This window comes from Calonectris borealis, chromosome 14, assembly GCF_964195595.1.
Source record: "Calonectris borealis chromosome 14, bCalBor7.hap1.2, whole genome shotgun sequence".
NCBI classification, from domain to species: Eukaryota; Metazoa; Chordata; class Aves; order Procellariiformes; family Procellariidae; genus Calonectris; species Calonectris borealis.
The window spans coordinates 5,880,476-5,906,309 of record NC_134325.1 but is presented as its reverse complement, the minus strand read 5'-3'; the positions used below and the strand labels follow the sequence as shown (position 1 = coordinate 5,906,309).

At 37.5% G+C, this 25,834-nt stretch overlaps 1 protein-coding gene across 1 annotated transcript in view; it reads left to right on the top strand.

The window, feature by feature from the left end:
* Nucleotides 1-25,834, top strand: part of OTOG (otogelin) — a 104,333-nt gene that overhangs the window by 72,550 nt on the left and 5,949 nt on the right. The window contains exons 36-54 of the mRNA XM_075163088.1: nt 156-3,976; nt 5,733-5,901; nt 6,759-6,895; nt 8,689-8,778; nt 9,165-9,348; nt 11,386-11,606; nt 12,519-12,657; nt 14,787-14,981; nt 15,841-16,053; nt 16,826-16,930; nt 17,321-17,431; nt 18,666-18,767; nt 19,226-19,324; nt 20,033-20,073; nt 21,219-21,294; nt 22,233-22,411; nt 23,193-23,297; nt 23,737-23,856; nt 25,138-25,183. Of these exons, the coding sequence (XP_075019189.1) occupies nt 156-3,976; nt 5,733-5,901; nt 6,759-6,895; nt 8,689-8,778; nt 9,165-9,348; nt 11,386-11,606; nt 12,519-12,657; nt 14,787-14,981; nt 15,841-16,053; nt 16,826-16,930; nt 17,321-17,431; nt 18,666-18,767; nt 19,226-19,324; nt 20,033-20,073; nt 21,219-21,294; nt 22,233-22,411; nt 23,193-23,297; nt 23,737-23,856; nt 25,138-25,183 (6,153 nt within the window). The remainder of the gene's footprint in view (nt 1-155; nt 3,977-5,732; nt 5,902-6,758; nt 6,896-8,688; nt 8,779-9,164; nt 9,349-11,385; nt 11,607-12,518; nt 12,658-14,786; nt 14,982-15,840; nt 16,054-16,825; nt 16,931-17,320; nt 17,432-18,665; nt 18,768-19,225; nt 19,325-20,032; nt 20,074-21,218; nt 21,295-22,232; nt 22,412-23,192; nt 23,298-23,736; nt 23,857-25,137; nt 25,184-25,834) is intronic.

Here is a 25,834-nt window from a genome sequence, read left to right as displayed (position 1 = left end):
TTATTTTTTAATTTGTCTATTAATTTTAGAAGTTTAAAGGCAATTGAAAAGATCAGAGTTGTGTGAGTTAACATAACTTCCTTCTAGCTCTGCTATCTCCATGACTATAATTACTCATAAATTTCAGACTACTATTTACTTGTGTCTGATTTCAGGCATTGAACCTGCAGATGATAGTCCACCTTTGCCACCCAGCATTCAAACACCAGCAGTTTCACACATAACATCAAGTACAAGTTTGGCAGTGATCAGTGAAGTGGTAACTTCATTTCCTGTATCTGAAGCAAAGGACATGGAAACAACACTTGCTTCAAAACTGCAACTCACTGCAACTCCAGGGAAAACTGAATTTTCAGCTGTTACATCTAATACAACACTTCCAACCATAACTTCATCATCAAATATTTCTTCACAGTCAACAGAAATGACATCTGGGAGAAGCACTACAGCAATGTCCGGGACAACAAAATCTAATGTAAGCTTGTCTTCTCCTGTTGACATTTCTCCATTGTTTCTATCTACTGTCAGTTCAGAAACTTCCACTAAGATACAACCGATCAGTAGTGGTTCCACTAAACTATTGAGGGCTACAGAACCTCAGATAGTAACTGCTACACATGCAGTGACTACAAGCACAGAATCAGAAAGCAAACCAATTTCTACTTTTATTTTTACTGGGACACCACTTATACTTAAGACAACAGAAATGCCAGTCAAAACTAAAATAATGGAAATATCAGAAATAGCCACAAGAACACTTCCCACAAAAGAAGCACAGGTAAAACCAGAAGGACTTACAATATTTACACCCAGTTTATTTGAATCAATAACAGAAAAAACTACTGTGTATTTGCCCCAGTTTTCCACATCACCACCTCTGGGTACGCCTTCGTATACACCACCAGTAAACCTAACAGGAACTTCAGAAGGGACAAAAATAAGCATAGGACAGTCTTTTACCACAATAGCTGATGTTACAGTAACATCATTTTCTCCTGCGATCACTACTTTGTCTTTGTTAAAACCAGTGTCTTCAGCAACGACAAAAGCAGCAATTGTTTTAACTGAACAAAGCACGAAGACTACATTTTCACCAACACCCACACCACCTATTTCATTAGGAAAGGCAATTACAGAACCTCCTATTGAAATGGTTCAACACCTGACTGGTACTGCAGAGGTACCTTTCACTACAACTCTAGGTCCAAAGACAACAACTCTGCAAACTCAAGAGAGATCATCAGAAACAACTTTGTTATCATTTACAATTCATAAAAAGGAAACTCCCAAAACAACATCTCGTGTGGAGCAGACATCAAGTTCCTATTTCCCTCCATATTTGCTACATCCTAGTTCTACAACTGAAAAATCCGTCACTCTTTCTACAAAAAGACCTTCAGTGCCTGTTCCTACTCCTGCTTCTCCAGCTTCAGGTGAATTAAAAAAAACATTCAAAACTGTTTCAACTACAGGATATCCCTCATATATAGTTCTAAACACAACAGAGTTTCTAACTACATTATACACTAAATATCCTGTTCTGGCTGAGACTATCAGAGTGACACCTTTGTCCGTTGAGGTAACATCCAAAATAACATCCCCTCTTGAATTAGCAGCCAAGTCAACTTTGTTTTCTGGAAAAACATCTGCCGAAGACAAGTCAACTCTGGTTTCAAGTACAGTGAAGACAAGCACTTCAGCCTATTCAGGTAATGTTACCACATCAGGAATGAAAACCTCTATCTCATCAAAAGAAACCACCACAGTTCCTTTCGTAGCTACAGAAAGAGAGTCAGCTCAAAGAACATCCGTCACTGGATCTCTGCTTACTCTCTTTAGTGCAACTGAAACCACATTGTTGACAACACAGCCTGATAAATCACAAGTGGAAAGAATTACTAGCATCTCTACTAGAAAGCCATCTGCTTTCCCTTCTTCACCATCAAGTTCTCTAATCTCTTTAAACATTTCTCTTCCTTCACTACCCTCATATGGAAAAGAAGCATCACTGACAGCTCTCAGTCCCGTGCATACATCCCATGAAATGATCTCTTTATATCCAAGAACAACTGTAGCAAAATCTATCTTACCAACAGAAAAGACCTCTCCAGTCCTGACTTTCTCTACTATAACAGAACAATCAAGTCCAATAACGACAGTATCACATGACAAATCGTCAGGCACATTCTCCCCATCCTCTGAATTCAGCAGTCAGCTCATAACAACCAAAAAAGTAATGACAGCCAAAGAAAAATCAACTCTATCCCCTTCTGTTGTACTTCCAGTAACAAAGTCTTCTCACACTTTCTCTACCTCTCAGTATCTAGCAGATAAATTGGTTTCTTCACCTTCTTTAACACAAATGATACTGGAAGTAACAACGACACCAAAATATCCAGTAGAAACTAAAATAGTTTCTACAGCATTGAAACCTACAGTCCGAAGTATCACAGATACGGTAAAACTTACAGCAGCTACAGCTCAGCCATCCTTTCCTCTATCTTCAGTAGGCCCCTTCTCTTGGCAGACATCTTCAGGAGGTAAACTTTCAGTACAGACCACAAAGACCATGGCTATACCACATCTTTCTACTCAGAAGGCTATGGAACTTGGTCATCAGATTTCTGAGCCTTCGTTGACAAGCGAAAGCAGTACCCCAATCTACCAGTATCCTGCAGAAACTCTGATAAAATCCACTGGTCAGCCACAACATGACTTTAGCACAACTGAAGCTACAGTAGAATTGACTTCCTTATACCCCTTAATCACCTCACTACCTGAAGGCATTCATTCAAGTATATTGCCTTCCTCAGTGGGTCCTACACAAGTTATTTTGCCAACTGAAAGAGAGTTGCATTTAACTGATTCAGTCACGCAGCCATATGTATCAGGAACTTCTGTTTTGCAGTCTACAGTCCCAACTAGAACAACAGCTGACTTGATTTTTGGCACCAGAATTCTCCCTTCCTCACCAGAAGTGTTTGCGGCTTCCTCCTCTTTAGCAACGATTAAAAAAGAAGAATTTCCTTCATTTACCACACAAAAGGCAAGTACTGGTCTAAAATTCACATGGCAGACATCATTTACTGAATCACTTGATTCAAGTCAAACACTTGAAACAACTACAGCTTCACCAGAATCCAAGTCAACCTCTTCATTGGTTTTGTTACCAGAAAAAACAGAAATTCCCATAATGATGGGGAGTGGACCATCCACATCGGTGGGCAAAAGTGGTACAGAGAAAACTGCAGTGTTACCTAAGCAAGTCACGCTTTCAACCACTGCCTACAGTTCCACATTTCTAGCAAGTACAACATCATCAGCTATGGCCCGTTCATCAGCTGCAGCTTCAGCCTCTTCAATGATAAGCAGTACTGGGCAAAACATTAGTATTGTATCAGCAACTTCAGACAAAGCAGAAGCAGTAACAGAATCCATCACAAGCTCTGCGAAGCCCACCTATTTTTCTGTTACTTCAGAAGCAAAAGGAGCCATGCCCCTCGATACAGCAAAATCTGAAGAGCCAGAATTAACAACAGAAGTCCAAGCCATCCATATTCAAAGTGCTACCGTTACCCCCGAAACACCTCAGACATTTTACTCTCCATATTTCACAAATACAACTGCAGTTCCTTCTAATGTCAGTGTATCAGTACTGTCCACTAAACGTTCATCCTCTGAACCGAAACCTTTTTCTTCTATAGCTGCGTCATCGGTCAGTACTACTCAAACTTCAAAACTTGAAATATCATCTGAGGTGCAAACGCCTTCTGTGAGTACACTGCTAACGATACCTGACCATCCAAATGACACAACAGCTCCATCAGTTTCCTCATTTGCCTATTTATCTACCAAACCACTTTATGGCTTGACTACAACATTTTCTGATAGGTTGGCAACAGCTGAAGCTGTGTCAGGAGTCACAGCATCAGCTTTTATGCTGCCTAGAGAAAGAGCAACTCTTCAAACTTGTACAGTAAGTAACTATAAATATTTATCTGTTTGGTTTTGAATATGTCTTGGTTACTTTTACACACTGATAAAAAAAATTGTGAGCCATACTTTGATCTCTAGGGTTTAAAATATCTGTATCAAACAGGGACCGCTATTATTTTCTCAATTATATCTGTAACTTTGGATTATTTTATTGTGCATAACAGTTTTCTTAAGTGCTATAGTACACTGTGTTTTGGGTCTCAGTTTTCTAAGTGCGACTGTTACAAGAATGGTTTTTTGGCAAAATATGATGCTTCGTATTGTTCAATGGCAATTTTTTGTCACTTTGCCCTCCTTAAAGTACGTCTTTCCAGAGAACCCTGTTATTATTTCTACTTGTGCCCTTCCATGCTTTTCCTTCTCAACTTCTTTTAATGTGAAGTTAAAAATTCAATAATGCTGTTCTCTGCTTTACAACAGGACAGTAGTTTTAAACTGTCCTCAGAATGTGTCGCGAATGAGCGGTTTAGAGGCCGCTTAAAGAATCACCATCAAAGGTACTAGCAGAAAGTGATTTTAATAGAGATTTGTAAAAGCATGACTTAACAGAGTTCGATGGCAAGGTTCACTCTATTACTTACTACATGGATAAAGTATACAAAGTAAAATCATGTTAGAATTGAGTTGGAATGATTTATACAGAGACCGAGGACGAAAAAGGGTAAGGGCGACCCTCCCGTTGAGTCAGGAGGTTCAGAGAAGACCCCCTTGTTCTCTAAACTCCTGATGGAGCTTAGGTGCAGCTGGATCCAGTCTTAGTCTCAGGCTTGGACAATGGTTTATGTCTAAGGGATTATATGTATTTAGCAGCAGTCCTAAGGTTCATTCACAGTTTTAAGGTGATTACAAGATTTTAGCATCACTTAATCATTAACTGATTTAACCTTTACAAAGTAAGTTAGTAGAGTCTACCACAATTACGACAGTGACTTAATTACAGATTATGCTTACTATTAGTTCACACACACACACACACACACACACACAGAAATATATATAAATGTACAAAAGGTACCTGTTAAAAATTCCCCTCAAGTTCAGTGAAGAAATATTCATGTCAAATGTCTTGGCATTTCTCAGTGGGCGAGGGTTGAGCCTCGAGAAGTGAAGGGTTTCAGCCCAGGTCCCGTCATCAGCTTTTGGCAATGGTCCTCCAAATATCGCAGACTTGAGAGATTGTGAGCTCTGAGAGACATCCCATTGAGAGGGAGATGCTGCGGTCCAGGAGAGCTCAGAGGGTCTCCCTTAGGACCACCATTTGTAGGTTCGCAAGATGATTGGCTTTAGTCATCCGTAAATTTCCATCCTGGCCACAGTCCCAGGTGGTAGTTACTAAAAAATTCTCAAGGTTTCAGTGTTGTTCCACTTGAGCTATGACTCAGATAAGATGACACCTGGGCCAGGCAGTAGGAGTATGTTCCCAGCCTCCGCTATGCAGAATTTCTGATACAGTCAAGGAGCGCTCGACCGCCAGACTCAGTACACCAATACCAAGGTTTCACGGGAATTTCTGAGGTTAACAAGCGGCCCAGGAGCGGGGGAGGTGAATGCAGCACCACAGAATGGTCGGGTTTTCAGAGGTGCTCTTCACTTGTAGCTTCCATCAGTGTCACGGGGATTCATAAGTATTCTGTACCTGAAGAATGTGAGCCCTTTTTCTGACCAAATACTTTGCAATATTGTGATACTAGCTTGGTAAGAGTGGTAACCTGTGTCTTTTATTAAATATGCCTTAGCCAATCACAGAGAATGAGTGCATAAAACACATTTGCTTGGATGGACAACTGATCCAAGTTAATAAGTCGCAGAACTGCCCGTACAATACAACTCAACCCAGCTGTGGAGTTTTAGGATTTGCTACTCAAATGAATGGTGACAAATGCTGCCCAAAGTGGGAATGTGCATGTAAGTTTTAATTATGCAGTACTTTTGAAGTTAATTTAGGTAACAATTTAATGCAGGTATAAGAAGGCTATAGCATGGCTTCTATAGCATGGCATAGAAATAGAAGATGCATATTGTACAGGTTACTCATTATCTAATGCAATTTATAATTCTAGTTTTACATCCAGGGAAATGAAATCAAAATGCTCATTTAATGTAGGATATTCCTCTAACCCAGCTTTAGGTATCTGCAGTAGACATATCTAGGTCTGACTTAGACCCATCTTGTCTTCTGTCTAATCAGAGGACACCTAGTCAATATAGTCGGTGGATTTTTTGGTTCATCTTGTATGTACTTCAGGATGAGAAGATTCCCTAGACTCTGTTAAGTAGCTCTGCTAACAGTTTGGAGACTCTGGAAGCATAGCTGTACTGTAGTCACTCCCATCAATTACGTAGAATTTGGCAGGAAGAATCCAAATCTTAAAAAAATTCAAAGTAGTCCGTAAAAGCAAAGGAAGGATGCAGAGATAAGCAATGCAAATTTCTGCTTATGCTCTATAGTTTGAAATAACTAGGAGTAGAACTCCAAGCCCTTTGAAACGCAAAAGCTTTAGCAATAAGACTGGGAAGAAGGAAATAACTGATTGCAGAGGCCTGCAGGTTGTCCCGCTGAAATATGCAGGATTTGACTCTGTTGTCCATTTACAGAGGTGCAGCAGTATCAAATACAGTTGAAAATATGTGCTGCACATATGAAACTCTAGTAAGCTAGTTAATCTTATAAAATTTATTGTTTTATCTTCATATTTTGTAATATTTACAGAAATCCTAAAATAAGTTAGAAAAAACATTTAATTTATTTTTATTTTTCTTAGGTCGTTGCACAATTTTCTCTGATCTGAGCATTGTAACCTATGATGGAAATCATTTGGCTTTATTCAAAGAAGCATCCTACGTTATTAGTCAAACTCGAGATGAAACTATAACCATCCATGTCCTTGACTGTAGAATGGTAACTAACATTTATTAGCTAACAAATGGTGTTCAGTATTGCTAATAAGATGTATCTTAAAAGAAAGGGCATAGTAATACTACATCGTTATGGTTAATTATTCACTTCTGTGCAATATCTATTAATTGTACTTGCACTTTACAACACTTACAAGTTGTATAGCACTGTATATGCATAGTTCCTTCTGAAACAGCTGGAAGGTGAGAGGTAGGTCCATGTTATCTTATTATATGTGTAAAATAGGCAAGGTGGTGAGAGATTAAGTGGATATACATTTATTAGTCACTTCTGTGAATGCCATCATGTAATAAGTACCACCATAGTGTACCAGTGTACCACCAGTGTATTTCAGTGCATGATTTCTTTATCTATGTTCATATGGAGAAACTTGCACTGGAAACACCAATCTTCAGAGCCGTAAAAGACTGTAGGATCGTCAGACTACATTAGACTACCCTGTGCATCCCAAGTCTCTGATAGGGACAAACACCTGTTGTTACAGAGAGGGAAGAGAGAAACCCTAATGGGTATCCTGCGTAAAGTGTAGTGTAGATTGGCTTTATGTCATGAAGAGTTAATTTCTCTTGAGCCTTTACAAAACTCTTTAAACTCCAGTCTTTTCTATGAAAGCTAGGTCCATATAAATGTCCATCACAAAGTTTGGTCCCGAGTATTACCTTATGGAAGTTAATTCCAGAAGCTCAATATGATTGATGTGGAAAAGGAGATCTGTTTATGACTTTCAGATTTGTTTTTCTGTTGTATTCAGTGCTTTCTGTTTTGTTCAGCACCTTGTAGCTCGGGAAATATGCGTGTATTTCTGATCCATTTCTTTTGTACTTGTGGTTTAACGTGGCAGGCTTAACATTATACAACCACTCGCTCACTTTCCCCCTGCCCCGCCCCAGTGGGAAGAGGGAGAGAATTGGAAAAAAAAAGTAAAATTCGTGGATTGAGATAAAGACAGTCTAATAGAACAGAAAAGGAAGGGGAAGTAATAATAAAAATAATAATAATAACGATGATAGAATATACAAAATGAGTGATGCACAATGCAATTGCTCACCACTCATTGAGCAATGCCCAGCCATTACCCAGGCAGTGGTCGCTCCTTCCCGGACCACACCTCCTAGTTTATATACTGAGCATGACATCATATGGTATGGAATACCCCGCTGGCCAGTTGGGTTGGCTGTCCTGGCTATGCTCCCTCACAGCCTCTTGTGCACCTGGCAGAGCATGGGAAGCTGAAAAGTCCTTTACTAGAGTAAGCACTGCTTAGCAACAACTAAAACATCAGTGTGTTATCAACATTATTCTCATACTAAATCCAAAACACAGCACTATACCAGCTAGTAGGAAGAAAATTAACTCTATCACAGCCGAAACCGGGATAGTACTGTTTATATATCATACAGATTCATCATTCTGAGTCTCATTCTTGCACACCTTCAGATATGTAGTTCATATTTTTCGGTGTCCAAAACAGCTAGTCCACCATGTATTTTTTTCCTGAAAACCTTTATTTCTGTTGTAATTTCAAGATTGGGTGATACAACACAGTTGCTGAACACATTGAGATCATAATATTTTGTTTGTCTATTTTGCAAGAATGCTATGCAGATGAACTTTGTAGTCCAGACTTGAAACTACAATCAGCAGCAGTTTTCCTCTCTTAAAAATATGCCCCCAAAAAATCCTTAATGTCCCAGTACCTATAAACAATAAGCAGCTAATGTATAAAGATTTTGCACATCATGACTATGGTTGATGTATTTTTGCTTTCTCCACAGGGTAATTCAAATTCAACTTCTTTGTGCCTGGCAATGTTGAATTTTACCTATGTATCAAAACAAATTATTATCAATCGTTTAAGTAGAAAAGTAAGTATTTTGAGGGTTTGTTTTTCTTTGCCTTTTAGATAGCATCTTACTTCTGTAATCAACTTCCTCCTCATGTGGATACTGAAGATTAGAGTAGAATACAATAGGTAATATAATTAATTGTTCCAACTTTGTAATTTACTAAACTGCTTGTAAATTCAAAGAGTTAACTGTGATACAAGTACAGTTAATGAGGTAGATCGCAGAGCAAGGCACATAAACTGTGTTAGTCTCTTTAGTACCCATATTATCTTTGTGGAGGTGAGCCTGACTTCTTTTGAAATTAATTATGAGTTAGATTCCTAAGCTGTCAGTATTTGGCCTTAGTTCTTCTACCTACAACACTTGGTACCTGACATTTAACCTCTTTTCTATGTGTATTTTAGGTAACAGTAAATTCAAGATTTGCTTGGCCTACTGTTAGAAAATATGGGTACAAAGTCGAGGATTCGGGCTTCAAGTATGCAGTTGAGACCCCAACAAAAATCAGAATTCAGTGGTTTCACAACACAGGGGTGATGATTATTGAGTCTAATAGTACTAGAGAACCAAGAGCTTTGGGACTATGTGGTAAGTATACAGTAGTGTAAGAAATGAAGGCATTCGGATGCTTTGCTAGGGAAGCACATTTTCCTAATTATATAAACTGTCTTTTGCAGGATCTGGCCCAAAAGAGTTATTGCAGATCATTGCAAACTTGGAGATACTGTTAAAATGAAATTATTATTAATTTTGTTAATTGTTGAAATGATGTTTGATACCTATCCGTGTAATCACATTTACCCATATTGTTGCTTCTGACTGTAACCTGGTTGAATCACAGGCATGATTGCTGTAACCAAACCCAAATAAGTCAGTCAGGCATAAATCCATAATGTCAAATAAGGTCATTTACAGATTTAGTGTTTGATATCCATCTGATAGGAAGCGATATGTGCTATTTTCAGTTTCTAAAGGTCAGAATTCGTAGGAAATGTTAACTTGAGAGAACTAACCTTAGTTTATCTGTTGGAGGAAATAGTTCAGAGGGGATTTCTTAATAGTAATAGGTGAAATAACCATCATGTTCCACTCTGTTAAGTCTGCTCAATAGTTTCACATAGTTTCTTTCTTTCTAAAAAACATAGCCTTGAATAAGCTGTTGGTGCTATAGCTTTTGCAAGCATGTATTTGTTGATGTAAATCCCTACTCTGACATCTGAATCTGTAAATTTATCTGCTGTAAATTGGAGCTGGAAACCAGGGTTACAGAGTTCATATAATTACAGTGGATATCTTTCCAGTTTCAGAAAGGGCAAATGCCTGTAGCTCAGTATCAAATACCAGTGATAGCTCAGTCCAGTTCCAAGGCCTGCAGACAGTAATGTGCTTCTTGCAAAGGAAGAGAGTTTGAATTTACTGCCATTTTGAAATTGGATTATTATCTGTAATTTGCCCTAACTTTTGTTTTCAACATCATTCTTGCTGTGTTTGGCTAAATGTTATTGTAATTAGATCAAACAGAAACAAGAAAGTAAAGACTGTATTTTTTAGTAAGCCTGATTCAAGTTATCCTGAAAGTCTCTTTTGCCTTTACCTGTTTGATTACTGTCATAGGGAGAACTGGGAACATTATGTTCCTGGTTTACAAGGTGCTTTAACTAGATGACAACACATTTCTGTGGATGGTGTTCCAAGTACAACTTCTTCAGAGAATGTGCTGTATTTTTCTGCTGTTCATCTCTGATGGGGATTCTGTGCATAAATCTGCCTGCGCAGTGCTGTCTGGTGCGACTTACCAGAGCCTGCTTTAAATGAGCTGGTTGTACTGCATCTTTTCAGGATAAATTAGTCTACACTGATCTTCTGTGCTTTCTGTATTTGAGCTTTCTCAGATGTCTTTTGGGTGAACTGATTTCTCAGCTTCATGGAAATCATAAAACTGAAGGCACTATTGCATTTTTGTAGCAGCAAGCATCCCTTGGAAGGATCTTTGTCAGAGACAACAGTGTCTTTTATAGTGGAAGGATCAGGCAAACGTGGCAACTGGTGAAGAGCTGGTGTGGGACATGAGGGATGTGGGAAGGGAACATGGACATCTCTGTAGCAAAACTGGTGAAAGAGACTGCAAACATGTCAGTTTTAGCTGCAACCAGATCCTGCCAAGCCAAATGTGAAGCCTTAGTTTTGCTGTTAAGTCTCCTTGTCAATGTGTCAGAGAAGTGGTGGAAATAGATATCCCAGAAATGACAGCAATCCTTTGAAGTCTCTCAGAACCATAAGTACTTCCTATTCATGTTGCATAGACTCACAGCCTCAACTGAGCAACTGAGAGGGTGAAGCTTGTGTGCCATAGCTGGGCTCCCTGAACAGCTCTTTGATATGCAGTAGATTTCCTTTCACCCATCTTAATTCAGAGATGCATCTTTACTTTTGCTTTGCTTAATTTGTCTGAATTTTGTGTGTTTGGATCCTACTAGAGACTTTCCACATCTGTTGTGGGTTGTGATACTGTCATGTTGTGTAAGTTTTTTAAAAGTTATTTACTTGTTTGAATATGCCACTTCAAACATACTTCAGAATGAACCGTGTGGTGTTAACCTGCTTTTTTCTTCTGGTAATACACAGGTTTTTGTGATAGAAGCTTGGAAAATGACCTGATGCTACCCAACAGGACAGTTTTAAGCAAAAGTGATGCTCCATCAACTTTTATAGACAGCTGGCAAGTGCCAGACACATTAAAGTATGTTGGAGAAGACAGGCATCAGGAAACTAATTGCTCAGTCATGGACTGTTCAGAGTGCTTAAGACTGGTGTTGAACCAGACCTTCAGCAGCTGTCATCCTTATGTATGTTAACTATTTTGGAAGCTTACATTTTGAGAGAGATGCAGTTCTGATATACTTTTGTATACTTGATAATTACGTTAACATGAAACTACATGTAACCACATCTGTGGAATGAGGTAGATACTTTTTTGTATCTACAGTTGCAAGGTAAAAATAATTGAAGACTGTGCCAGCTTGACAGGGGAGTTGCAATAAGCAACTAACACATTCAGAATTCATAATATATCTGTGTTAGTTTTGACAATACCGTCTCATTTATAAGTCAGTCCCAGCTAATTCAACTGTATCGATATGATGTAGAGCAAAGTAAAATAAAATAGTTTTAGGATTTAATTAATCCTTAAGTGTTCAGTAATTTAACAAGTTCCAAATTGCAATAGGTAATCTGAGAGCCTGCATTCTCAAAGGCTCTGGAGACAAGGAGTTCCAGCTTAGAGAGATGAGAGTGTAGAACCGACCATTTAAAGCAAACCTAAAGCAAATAACAAACTCACAGTGTGCTAATAAAGTATGTATTTGTGCTCATATGAGTACGTTTACCATTTCATCTTTTGTATATTGTTGAGTTTCATGAAGAGGAGGCCAAAAATAGACAAAAACATAGAGGTAAGAAAGCACAAGGAGCAATGAGTAATTATGGCTTCTATTGGAAAAACTGTGTTAGCTCTTGCCTTGGCACTTACAAGAGATGAAACTGAGGAGTATAAGGATGTCATATTTTTTCAACATTCAGGAAGCCTTACTTGTAAATTCTAGTAGAGTCTCTTTGTACACCAATGAAGGCTGGTGGCCTCTTGCTTACTGTGAACTTTAAGCTTCGTTGTTTGTAGCTGATATTTGAAAAGGTCAATCTGTTTCGTACCTAGCAGGGTCTCTATGAAGGTGCAATATTTTTTATTTTTTCTTTATTAGGTTCCACCTGAGCTATTCTGTAATATATGGGTTCAAGACACTGAATACATTCAAAATCCATGCATTTCGCTGGCTGCCTATGTGGCAATGTGCAACAAATTTAATATTTGTATAGAATGGAGGAGCTCTGATTACTGCCGTAAGTATGCTGCATGTGTGTGTACCTCTAGTGTTCATAGAGACAAAATCTGGCTAATATAAGTGTTACTGTAAGTTGAAAATACCAATGCTCCTTGAGTCCTCACATACTTTGGAAGTCATTATTGAGATAATAAATCCAGCATTTTTTTATAATACAATTCAAAGCAGTGTGCAAAAGGAATCAGGATCATTATAGCCATTTCGCAGATGGAAAAGGTAAGCCAAAGAACCTTGCTCAAAGGTCTACTTCTGACTTACAAGGTACTTAACTGTAGAAGTCAAATCTTCTCACTTGCAATGTAGTGTTCATTTCTCTTAGCCACTTTCCACTGATAAAACCAAAACACAACAGAATTGGTTGTGGAAAGGAGGAAGCCACAGGAAGTTCTGTGGTACTCTGAATTGGCGATGTCTGCTTGATGCTGCTCCAGAAAGCTATGTCTTTGGAGAAAGGATTATAGAAATGAAACACATTTGAGATTAGATGGAAAGTAAGGAGTAAAACCTCAGAGCTAGAGTATCCTGGCAGAAGACATCTCCCATAGCAACATACTAAAATGTAAGACCAAATGGGATCTGCAGTTGTCAGTAAATAGAAAATTTGGATTACAGCATCTGTTTCTGCTGTCAGTGATCGCCTAGGAAAAGGCCTATGCAGTGATAACATAGGGACGTCTGTAGTTTCAGTGCTTGAAAAAGGAAAGACTTATTGATTAAGTATGATCCCCAAAAATAAGAGAACTCACTGTACATAGAAATCATATGTGATTTAAGGTGGGTACATGTATACAGGCTTCATGAAGGCATGTCGTAATGCCCTGCAAATAACAGTCAAGGAGTCTGAAGCTTAAAAATAGTCAATTTAAAAAAAAAATTCTTCAGTTTGTCTGGATTTTAAGAGCAAATAACTGTTTAAAAAGAGATCTTACAAAATATATCTGTAAATATAGTTATGTCTTCCATCCATCGTGAAGGGACACATCACTGTCTTATTTTTATACCACAGTGACCTCTGGTGGTGCGTGCCTAGCAAGGAAGAACCATAACGTTGCATCTGGATTTTGTGGTCACTAAGCATTGACATGCTGTAGACTGATCTTTAAAAGCCTGAGTTCCTCTATTTACAGGGCTCTAATAGATATTTCCTGTGGGGCATTATGGCCATTTTTAGTAGTGAGGAGCTGAATAAAATCAACCTCCTCTCCCAGTTAATCTTTAAAGTCTAAACTGGAACCTTCTTCAGTTTTGAGCAGACAGTCCTTTTGTGAACTGGACTTTGTCTTATTACCATGATTCCAGATGGTGTTGCTGTATGATTTAGGTATCGTTACATGATGAGGATCATATATTTTGGTAGTTCACAGAACCGCACTGTGGGCATTTGTAGTCATTCTCTGTTTGCCATATTTATGCAGCTTTAATCACTGTTTTGAACCAATGAAAGATCATGTTAAGTTTTCAACAGCAGAAGTTAAATCAAAATGAGATGCTTTTTTGGTCTATTCCTGCATGCACCCATAACGTGCCAATGAATTTACATTAGTAGTATAAAGAATGTTAAATTTAACTGTGTTCATTGACTTAAAAATAACACACACATACAAGAGAGTAATTAATGTGGATATCTATTAAATATAGTAATGAGTTCATCCCCTTCTGTATTATTCCATGTAAAACAATGGTGAATTTGCCTTTACATACATATTTTTGTATTTGACAAAGCTTTGCCCTTTAGTAATCACTGCATTTTCCTTAGCCACTGCAAAGTATTCAGAATGATTCAGAACACAGTATTATTAACCTGTATAGTATTTGCAAATGGTTTTGAAGTTAAAATTACTTTGTGTCAACACTGTTGCATGGTTTGATGTCTCTACTGCCAAAATGCAAACTGAAGCCTGATGAAAATGTTACTACAAGAAGAAGAGAAGTGAAAGTGCTTGCAACTTCCTTTTGTTTGAATTTGTCATGTAGAAGGTAACTGGTCTGTACCGGTGTTTTAGGTTTGTAGATCCTAGTGAGCTGGCAAGCACAGGAACTTGACATCAAGACAATAATGTCTTCTCTTAGGTACTGCCTGATGTGATTACAACTTCAGAATGAGTGATTTGTTTATTTCCGTCCTAGCCTTCCCCTGCTCTGAAAACTTCTCCTATCAGGCTTGTATAGCTGCCTGTGAGGTTGCAGATAGTTGTCAGAGTAATGAGGTTGCTTCTCTGGACTCAGACTCCTGCTCAGTGTTGACAGAAGGCTGTGTCTGTGCTGGAGGGACCATCCTTCACCGAGCTCACACTGCTGTCTGTATTCCTGAAGAAAAATGTGGTATGTTTGGATGCGATTTTCTTCTTTATTATCTGCAGGTTGGTGGTCAGATACTTCAGTAGTAATAAGTTGAGTTCTGGTCTGATATTGTGTGGGTTCTGCATATGTCATTCAGTTGAGGACTCTAGGTATTCAGTGAACATTAACTGTACAGCTGAGCAAGCAGGGCATGTCCTTGTGACATACAGTTTTGCTCACCTGTCAGCTGGAGGATGCTCTCCAAAATGGAAGTTTTGCTTATGTTTATGCATTCTAGTATTCTAAGTATGTTAGTCTTGGCCTCCTTTTCAGCTAGCCCTTTGCCAAGGGGCATTCAAAAGACATGCAGCAACAGTTAATTACACATTTTGAATAATACATGTATATGTCCTATGTTTTTTCTGCCAGCATTGATATTTATTTTCATTACAATTCTGCCTGAGCACACCAAATTGTGGACCAATACTTAACACTAACACCACAAACCTGAAAGATGTAGTTTATTATAAATCAGATTACATAAAGCACTGTAAATTAATAATAGTTTTGCCATGTGTGAAATACAAAAGTAACTTATTTTCAGATCACTGCTTTAAAAACAAAGGATTGGATTGGGATTTTAAGTGACTAGCCTTGCAGTGGAGACACAAAACGAAGTGGAGGCCCTGATCATCTGGAGGGTATTGAGTGTCTTGCTTTCCATACAAACTCAGTCTCAGACTGTCTCCTCTTTCACTGTTTTGTGGGGTGATGGGGATAGGTGATGCCTTTAAAACTGGGATTTTTGTACTTCATAGTTCCACACCCGCTGTGGAAGAAAACGGTGGTCAAAATTTGAAGTAAAAAGGAATTACTTCTGTTTTCCATTGTCCTGATCTAGCTTGTACGGACAGCTCAGGAGCACCTCATGCAGTAGGTGAGATCTGGAAAACTTCTTTGAGCGGATGCTGTATGCAAAAATGTGTTGACAGTGAGACCATTATTCCAGTGGAGTACAACTGTTCAGATATCCACAATTTAGACTGTCAGCGATTTGCAGAAGTGGCCTTGCTTGTTCCTGGTGATCAGACATGTTGTCCTCAGAAGATCTGTAGTAAGTATTCCTTAATGATTATGAATACTGCCCACTGGAATATGCAGATATCCTTTCTCTGTGGTTTGTTTTCCTGTTACACGTCCTACTTTTGAAGTGAATGGAAATTACTTTGGTTTGAATTTACAGATTATGTAGAAAACTAGAAACTTTGCACTGTTTGGCTCAATATCCAGTAAGTTTTACGGGAGAGGTAGGGGGAGGGGACAAGGATTATAAGGACTGAAATAGCTCTGTATTTATTTGGATGTGAATTGTGTTTCTCTCAGCTGTACAGGCTACTGATTTATTTTTAATATCCAAATACAAATAAATGATGCAACTAAGTACTAGGAAAAAAGTTCAGATGATTGTTTATCTAATTTACGAAGTGAGCAGTAAAAAAAGGATATGAAAGCTTTTTTTTTTTTTTAATCCTTATTTAGCTTAGAAAGTCCATCTTCAACAAGAAATTGCAAATGGGTTTCATGTTTTGACCACTTGGGGTGATGTTGCAGCGAGTTTTCCACAGGAATTTTTTTTTTTTTTTTTTAAATTCTCATAAGGACTCAACTCTAGTTTAACTTTGCCTCCATGGAGAGTGTTGCAAATGCCAGACACTTCTGAATATTGCCTCAGGGTTTTTTGCTAGTTTGTTGTGGTTTTCATATGCATGTTGTTACTTGGACATTTGGGGTATCAAACTGCAAATACTGCTTGCCACTGCTCTACTCGACTTATAAATGCATAAGATAGTTTAGAAGGGTTTTTTTTCTTTCCCTTTATGTAACAGTTTGTAATCAGAGCCTCTGTGAACCCCTAATCCCTGAGTGTAATGGCTTGGAAAAGCTGGTCACTTACTACAGTGAAGAATCCTGTTGTCCCAGCTACGTTTGCGGTAGGTTTCTTTTGAAAAGGTAAAAAAGTTCACCCCGTAAAAGACATTCAGTAAACTAAATAGATCAACTTAGAAGCAAAAAGGTAGGTAGTGTAGACATCATTGTTAGTATGGCCATTTACAAAGTTCTTTTTCATCTAAAAGCTCAGGGTTGTTCTATGCCTCAATTTGAGCAGATATAATGATGAAGGAGTCTCGTGTTTAATGATCAGGCGAGAATGTGTCTTTGCTCTCTTGCGATACAAGGTAGAAGTTTTTCTAAAGTGTCTTGTATTTCTCTGCTCTGCACTGCCATTTCTTAGGGATATAGCATAACAAAGCAGGAATGCTGTACTTCGTATAAAGAAATACATCTTTGTATTGTATTGTTGTACGTTGTACTTTTTTCAGAATGTGATCCAGCAAAATGTGAACCAATGGAGCAGATGCCAAGCTGTCGAGATGATCAGACACTAATTGCTGCTCGGGTGGAGAGTACCTGCTGCATTTCCTATATATGTGGTACAGTATCCTGGCTGGTTGAGACTATAAGTATTTTTGCATATGCAATGATGTCTACTATTATCTTGCCAATTAAGGCTCCTTGTACTTCCTTTAGCTCTCCCAACATAGTAAGGCTTGAAAGTGGTTAAAAAAATGGGCATTAAGTTTACAAAACATAAGAAATGGCAACAACCTTCAAGACTCACAAAACAGCTTTGTGCAACTGAGTAGTATTCTTGGGTCCTGTAGAGGAGTGGTGGTGGAGTCCATGGGTTGAGGGAGTTGAGGGCTTTTGAGAGACTGTCCATCTACAGTGTGTGGACTAGGTGCATTAATATTTTATCTGAAAGAAGACTGAAGTTATATATGCTCTTGCTCCCTATATCCTGTTATATTAGCTATGGCCCATCTTATTCGATGGTAAATATCCCATATGAGAGTATTACGCAAAATTGTTCAATTCTTTTGGGGTTTGGCCTTTAATGACTTAATCCAATAATAAAATTGCACTTTTGCCATGAGTATAGGAGTTCCGATGTTACCGTAAGGTTGTTTTCTGTATGATAATAATGTGATAATGAGGTCCTATTGAATTTACTCTATTTTTGCACATAGGTATCTGTGAATCAAAGGCCGAGTTGTTTTGATTAGCTCTTCTATGTGCAAAGATTTGAGCATTAATAGAAAACTTGAATTACACTTCTGTTATTTACAGTAATCAGGGGGTCACTTTGATTATGTGATAGCAGTGTGCTGTATTTGGCTCTTCTCGCTGTCCGCACAGCATCCTTCTGTCTCTTTTTTGATATAATGAGTCTTTGCACTATACATATTGAAAAGTACCTATTGTGGTTTTCGTATGTGTTCAAGTGGGAGGATGACGCTGGGATCACAGGAGATGCCCTTTATTAGGGATCAAAGATCCTATAATTCGGGCAGAGGAGCATTCCTGAATACAGCAGGGTGACTTGGTAGGAGAGAGAATCTAGCAAAATTTTTCATAACGGAAAGGGAGAGAAAATCCTGTTTGTTGTGATGTGACTCACAAACAGTGTATCTGTTCTTTATAGCAGGGGACAAAGAAAAGGCAAGCTGCACTGAAAATTAGCCTCTTGTATAGAGACTATAAGGAATGAATGCAGAGTGCCGCTGTTCTCTTTCATATGTGTCTGTGAGAAACTTATGGGCATGTTTCCTAGGCAGTAGTAAAATTTCTTCCTATGTTTTAGATTTAAATAATTGTTTTCTCCAGCATGCGGGGCTTGCTCTGATCAAATACCCAAATGTCAAGAAGGAGAAGTTCTTATTGTGGATGGCAACACTACAGAGAGGTGTTGCCCTACATACCAGTGTAGTAAGTTTGACTTGATTTTGATATTTTAAGTAATAGAGAACATGTCAAATTTTGTACTGTGGATGTTCAGTGCCAGAAATGGCAGATTAGAGATACAGCTCCACTTGTGCATATAAGCAAGCTATTATCTGTGGTCCTGAACAAATAATCTTGACTTTTAAAACTTCATGTGCCTAAAGCATTATCTGAATATCTGTATCATGGAGACAAATGAGTAATTTCAGGCCCCAAATTCTGGAGATTTAAAACTGTTTTAAATATTTGCCTAGAGTAGTTGTACTCCATGCTACTATTACCTGATGGCTAACGATTAAATTTCAATTATTAGTCTTTTCAAGTAAGGTGTTTTCTAAAGTTATTTATTATGAATAAGTCATTTACTATCTCTTGATTCATATTTCCGTTCATCAAAATATGACAACCTTGAGTTTATTGGATTTTCTTTCCTTTAATTTTAGTTTGTGAAATACATCGTTGTCCTGAATTCAAATGTATGCTAGGCATGTCTTTGTTGGAGGTATGGAGTCCAGAGAAGTGCTGCCCTTTTCGGACATGTGGTAAAATGACTGATTTTCATTTTAGTTGCCTTAGACAATAAGACAAGAGCTTTGGTCTCTTGGGTTTAAGTCTGGTTTAAGCCAGCTATACCATTGTGATCTGCTTATGAACAAATGATAGAGAAAAGTCATCACATGGTACAGAACTTCTTAATCTGCCTGTTTTGTTTTTTCTTGCTTCAGAAGGGTGATTGCGTACTGTATAATTTGCCTGTCCAAACTGGGTGACTTATCATCTTGAAAATTTTGTAAGAGATAGTAAATTATTTATGGCTTTAAAAAAAAAAAAAAAAGGTTAGATTCACAGGTCGGGAATTTGCCAGTTTACAAGGACAGGAGTATATCATACATCTCTTTGTGATGACTTAAACACAATTGTCCATTGCTTTATATTGATTGTAATGATTGTCATCACTGCAAGGAGGCTAGTGGCTAGAATGATCATCTTTTTTTTAACGTGTTCAGGTGGACTGCAGTTGATACAATGCTGTAAATTGTAATAAGTAAAGGTAATAGAAGCTGGTATTAGTTTTCAGGATGGAATAGAAATCAAATGTAATTCTGGTCTCCCCAGATGGGTATATTTCAGCAGAACTTCTTCAGTGATGACTTGTAAATCTGGAATTTCTATTCTCTCTGATGATCTGTTTTAAACAAATGGCATATAACTTTCTAAATTATTGTTTCTGTAATCGTATTTTGTTTTAGAATGCGCGTGCGAAACCATCCCCAAACCTCAGTGCAAACTGGTATGAAATTAATCTTCTTTGTCAGTATTCTTTTATTAATTTCTTATAAATCTATTTATCAGTATCTTACTAACAGTTTTATCAGTGAACTACGAAATGCCATGTTATTCTCTTTTTTCCAAATTGCTTTACAAGAAGATCTATCCATTTTTAAGACGACAGTTATGTTTAAATATCTTGCAGAATAAACAGCTGTATAGCATTGATATTTCTGGAGTTTTTTATGACCATATCCTGCCCTGAAGTATTTGTGGAGTGGAATTGCTCTGATGCACCCGAGGATAAAATTTTGTTTTTTAAATGAGGACTAAGTACTTTAAAGCATCAGTATTTTGTTAATATTATTTGTTATAGTGAATATGTTAACACATATCATGCACTCAAACCACTGACTAAGCAGAACTTTTAAACTGTATTTCATTGTGACTTGTTCTGCGTTACAAAAATGCTTATTAGCATCGCTGCGTTAGGTTCTCAGTCAGTATTGGGTATGCTTTGATTTTGCTTGTCATTATTTTATCCAGAAAATAATATTGTGATGGGAATAATTTATAAAAAATGTAATTTGGAGTCTTAGGAAGGAATTGGAAATAGTACTCATTTTTTATAGAGGAACTTCAAAATGCTTTGTAGGTGAGGTTGTTGTTAGTACTTTCATTTCATAGATGAAGAAACTTGGGCGTAAGGAATCAGGACTTGAGAAAACTGGGAGAAAAATCTTAATATGCATACGTATAAAGAATAAAAGGCAAAATTAAAAAGTACATCTGTGCTATTGTAATACTATTTATATCTATGAAGTTATTCCATGAAACAATACACTCCACACTGTGTGGAGATTTCTGTACAAAGGCAAGCCATTGCATTTCGTTATTGGCCTGCCCTAGTATTTTCCGTCCTAAATGTCTGCTGCACTGACACCAACAACCATTCCTGTTTTTCAGGTGTAAAAAAAATTCCCATTTGGTTATCACTACTAAATTAAATGTCCCTGTGGGTGATGAAAGTGGATTCAAAATAGGTTTCTAGGGGCAAGAGATATTGCTACTCAAATCCTGAAGGAAAGGAGTTTAAAAGAAAAAGATCATACAGATAAGAAAACACTGTCGGTTCACTTCTCTTTTTTTCTGCTTTTATACACTTAGGGGCAGAAACTTCAGATAGATGAACAGTTTCAGAACAGTACAGAAAATATCTGTAACTGTGTTAAGTACAAATGTGGTAAGTCAGAAAAGAACTTAATTCAAAGAAATACCCTTTCAAGTGCTAAGGTAAATCACGAATTATAAATCAGATATTCACTTTGAACATGGTACCGAGGAGGAAAGAATTGACTGACATAATTCACAAATAGTGTAAGAAAAGGCAAGAAAATAGGACCCCTCACTAAATATTTCGTTGATTATGGCCTGTCCTTGTATTCTGTTAGTTCCTGCAGCAGCACGTCTGTGCAGGGGAATAGCAGACAGAGTTTTGGGAAAGTTGGGTGGTGTTGACTAAGCAGCCTGCATATTGCTGAGCTGGAGTAAGGACTTCAGCAAGAAACTAAAACACACACTCAAGGTCCACATAAAGAAAAGTCCCTTCTAACCCATTATGGAACTACTCAGGAGTTGGTAGACAGTCTTATGTGCTTTACAAGATCAGGACAGCATTCAGCACCGTGTAAATTCATCTTAGAGCCTGCCCAATAGCATCTGAGAAAACTCAGGAAAAAATAATTCCTGTGGGGCACCCAGTAGAGTTGGGATTGTCCTTGCCTATATTTCTACAACAAAGATGTATACTTGTGAGCTAATTATCCTCTGTGCCCTCAGTAATCAGTGGGAAGAAATAGACATTTTGCAGGTACATTTCTTATCCTGAAGCAAACTTACAAAACGTTGAAAAAGCCTGCACTATCATTTTGGTGGTGCAGCTAATAGAATATTATATATTTATTAGATTCCATGCATGGTTATATTTGAAATAATTTGGCAGTTGCAGAGAAGCATTAGACTACTATTAACAGTTTATATTTGAAAATCTGACCCATAATTCTTAAAGAGATAGAGTAGCTTTTTCCATTCGTGTTTTACTGTTTGAAACATTTTTTAACAGATTTTTGATACCAAGCTGATTGTCCTGAGCATGCTGCTTATTTTTGTGTTTTCTTATAGTGAGAGACAAAGTTTGCCTGAGTAATGAGAGAGGTGTGCTGCTTCCTGGACAGACAATCGTGGAACACAGTGTAGATGGCATTTGCCGTATTTCATACTGTACAAATGTGATTGATCCCTCCACTAAATACTACCGAATAAACATGTCTTCAATAGACTGTGCTGTCAAGTGCAAAGCTGTAAGAAATTCAGAATTTTAGACATGTATATTGTGACTGGTGGTCTTAATTACATTTTGTGGGGTTTGAGTAGATTACAGTCATAGGAACAAGATGGAAAGAGTAACTATGAGATCTCCCTCTAATGATGTGCTACTGCACTTCTGATAGAAGTTTATAAAAGTTTCACTCCCTTCACTGTTTTCTCCCCCGTGTAAATCTTATACAAACTAATGTTTATAGCATACTGCCACCTTGCATCCCTGGGTAACTTTAGTTGCATTATGCGCAAACTGGTACAAATTCCCGGCAGTCATTAGCTCAATAAGAATTGGGAAGAGAATAATTATGAATAGAAGAATAATTCTAAATGTGGTGAAAACAGCTTTATAAAATAAGCAAATGGTACCTTGTCTTTTTACAAAGTATGATACATTACCATGGGAATATTATATAGATTACTTTTTCTAATTATGTACTTACTTGATGCCTAATGTGTAAAAAGTCAAAATTTCAGTGGTTCTTGAAGTAAGCTGTCAGGCTTACATTTGAAAATGGTACAAAGACCAGTTCATTCTCTCAGAGGTGGAACTTCTCCCTATTTACTTCAATTAAGATCAAAGGTTTTTTATAAAAGCTTTATGAATGTACAGTGTGTACAAATGTAAGCTATGCGGTTTTGAAAGTTATTTAAAAAACGTTCCTAAAATCAGATGCCTGAAAAAAATCTGCTCATTACAGTAGTAAAATGTCGAGCTGCAAGATGATTTCATACAAGGAATAATCTATTTGATTCTGGCAGAACCAAGTCTATCAGCCTCCAAAAGATTTAACAACTTGCTGTGGTAGCTGTAAGAACTTGTCTTGTCTCCACACTTTCAGCAATGGCACAGTTTCCAATTTTAGGGTAAGTTTATACATTTATTATTCCCTCAAAATATTCAGAAGTAAGCAAAAAAATTATGAGATATTGTACACACATTACCATATAAAATGTGCAAAGAGCAGCTTTATTTGGCCAAATACTAGGAATAGTTTTGCATGTACACAACTTTAATTTCTTGGAGAGTCAACCATGTAGCTGTCTACAAAGATTAAGGGGTTTTGATATATCAGGGAATTATCGTCAAATTGACTATTTTAGAACCTGCTTAACATTATATATTTAGTGGACTTTTAAGTTCTGTACTTAAACAGAACTTTACTGTGCATCTAAATTATGTTTTGTTGTAAGTATTACTTTTGATTCAGACAAGATCACATTCAATGGAATTGTATAATAAACACTTATAATACTGGGTTTGCTGAGTTACTGAGTAGAGATTCTGGTTTACAACTTTTAACAGCCTGGTACTGTTTGGATTTCAAACTGCATCAGATACGAATGCACTAACACAGCAATAGGACCAGTTGTGGTTTCCTCTTCAGTTGGCTGCCCACCCTTTAACGAAACTGAATGTGTGAAGGTCAGTGTTCAATACATTGTTTGTATTCCAGCTATGATTTATGTTTGCATGAAAAGATTAACATTGACAAAAGACATTTTTACCTCAAGAAGGGAGAAATTATAAATTCTTGCAATGCCTGCATTTTTGCCCAGAAATTTGAAGGTGAAAAGCTCTAACTATACCTATAGTGTGCCACCAATCTGCCCAGTAACACACAGCTGGAGAGAACTCTTCTTATTCTCAGAAGGTTGTTTTTTTTTTTTTTGTCTTAGAGGCTTGTAATATCAAACTAGTCCTCCTACAGCTGTCTGAACTTGGATGCTTTTCTGGGCTGGACTTCTCCTTACTAACTGATTTTCTGCATATAGCAATTTGATTCATCACAGTGGTCAAAAACATTGCAGAAAAAGGAAGATTGTCTGAATATCAGGAAAATCTTTTCTACAGTGAGACGTAAGGTTTTGTGGATTAGTTTTGCAGGAGAAGCAAAAGCTCTAACTGAATTTGCAAAATGAGATTAGGCTAAGTGCCGGGAAACCTATGCAGGGAGCAATCTCCTATGTACATGTGGATGGGATGGGAGGATACTTTCCTTAATGAGTGATGGTACACAAGCAGGGAACAGTCCTAAAGGAACTAAGTGGCTGTAGTTCTTTCTTGCAGATAACAACGGATTGGTCCTTCAGAGAGAGTCTCAGTTACACAGCTGGTGAAAGGCCTTTTGCTGTTCTAGGCAAACTAAAAAAGTTAAAGCAGAAAGAGAGATCATCATGGCTTGAGATACTGAGATGGACATCAAAAGAGAGAGCTTTTTAAAAAGCTGCACCTGTTCTTCCAACAGTACTCTGGGGAGTGCTTCATGCTACAGCACTGAAGACAGCCATGACTCTCCACTATGGGGAGTGGGTGGCTTCTGATTTAGATGAGATTTCTTCCTGCTTGAATTCAGAATCATTTTTTTTTTTGATTGTCAATATGGCCTCTACAAGAAGTCAGGGGTTACTCTAAATATCACATGATGGAGTAAGACTTAACACAGTCATTCACTCTCCAAATGTGGCATTTTGATAGCTGGTGATGTATAGTGGCATTCAGTGACAACCGCTTAATACTCACTTGTGTTAAAACAGTCAAGTTCGATCATTTACAGCCAAACCTTCATCCATTCACCACAGTGCTGCATTTGCCTGAATAACATTGCAGAGCTTTATCTGGAAGGTATTTCTAATAGTGCAGATATATGGGAATGATTATTTGAAAAAAATCAAGTTTTTTCCTCTTTATTTCTCTCTTGGTTAGGTTGGAGGCTATGTTGTACCATTTTTAGAAGGATGCTGCAAAACATGTAAGTGATTAATGACACCCTGCCTCACAAGTCTGTCTGATTTGTTGTTACCTTAGAAATAAAGTTGATTCCTGCATGAAAGCTTGATTCACTGATCTCAAAGGCTGTGCTTTTCCTGGTTTTACTCGTGAATACCTGTGAAACTAGTGGAGTTAAATCAGAAGAAAGTAGTTTAACATTGAAGGGTTTACTCCACGGATAGTGATTGTGGCTGGCCAAGCCACTAAAATTGCTACCTTGAGTATTTTGTAATTCTCATGTAAAACTCCTCAAAATACTAATTACTGTATTTAGTATAATAAAAGGTACTGTGTTTTGGAAGGCACCCTGAAACGCGCTTCATGTACATTCATATCTTCATATTTGGTAAAAATGAAGATTGATCTATGCAGTTTGTAAGTTAATGCTGTAAATAATTAACTGATTGTAATATAGTCCTAGGTTCCATTAACAGACATAGTTCAGAAACTTTCAGGCAATATCTTTCAAAAGAACTTACAATTAAAAAATCCCCCCCTTACTTGATTACCAAGATATGTTTTGACTTCTGTGAGAGCTAATAAAGATTCTCTTTAAAAAAAATAAAATAATTCTCTACAGAATAGGTTCCAAATATGCTAATTCTTAATATAAATCAAGAGCTAAGTACAT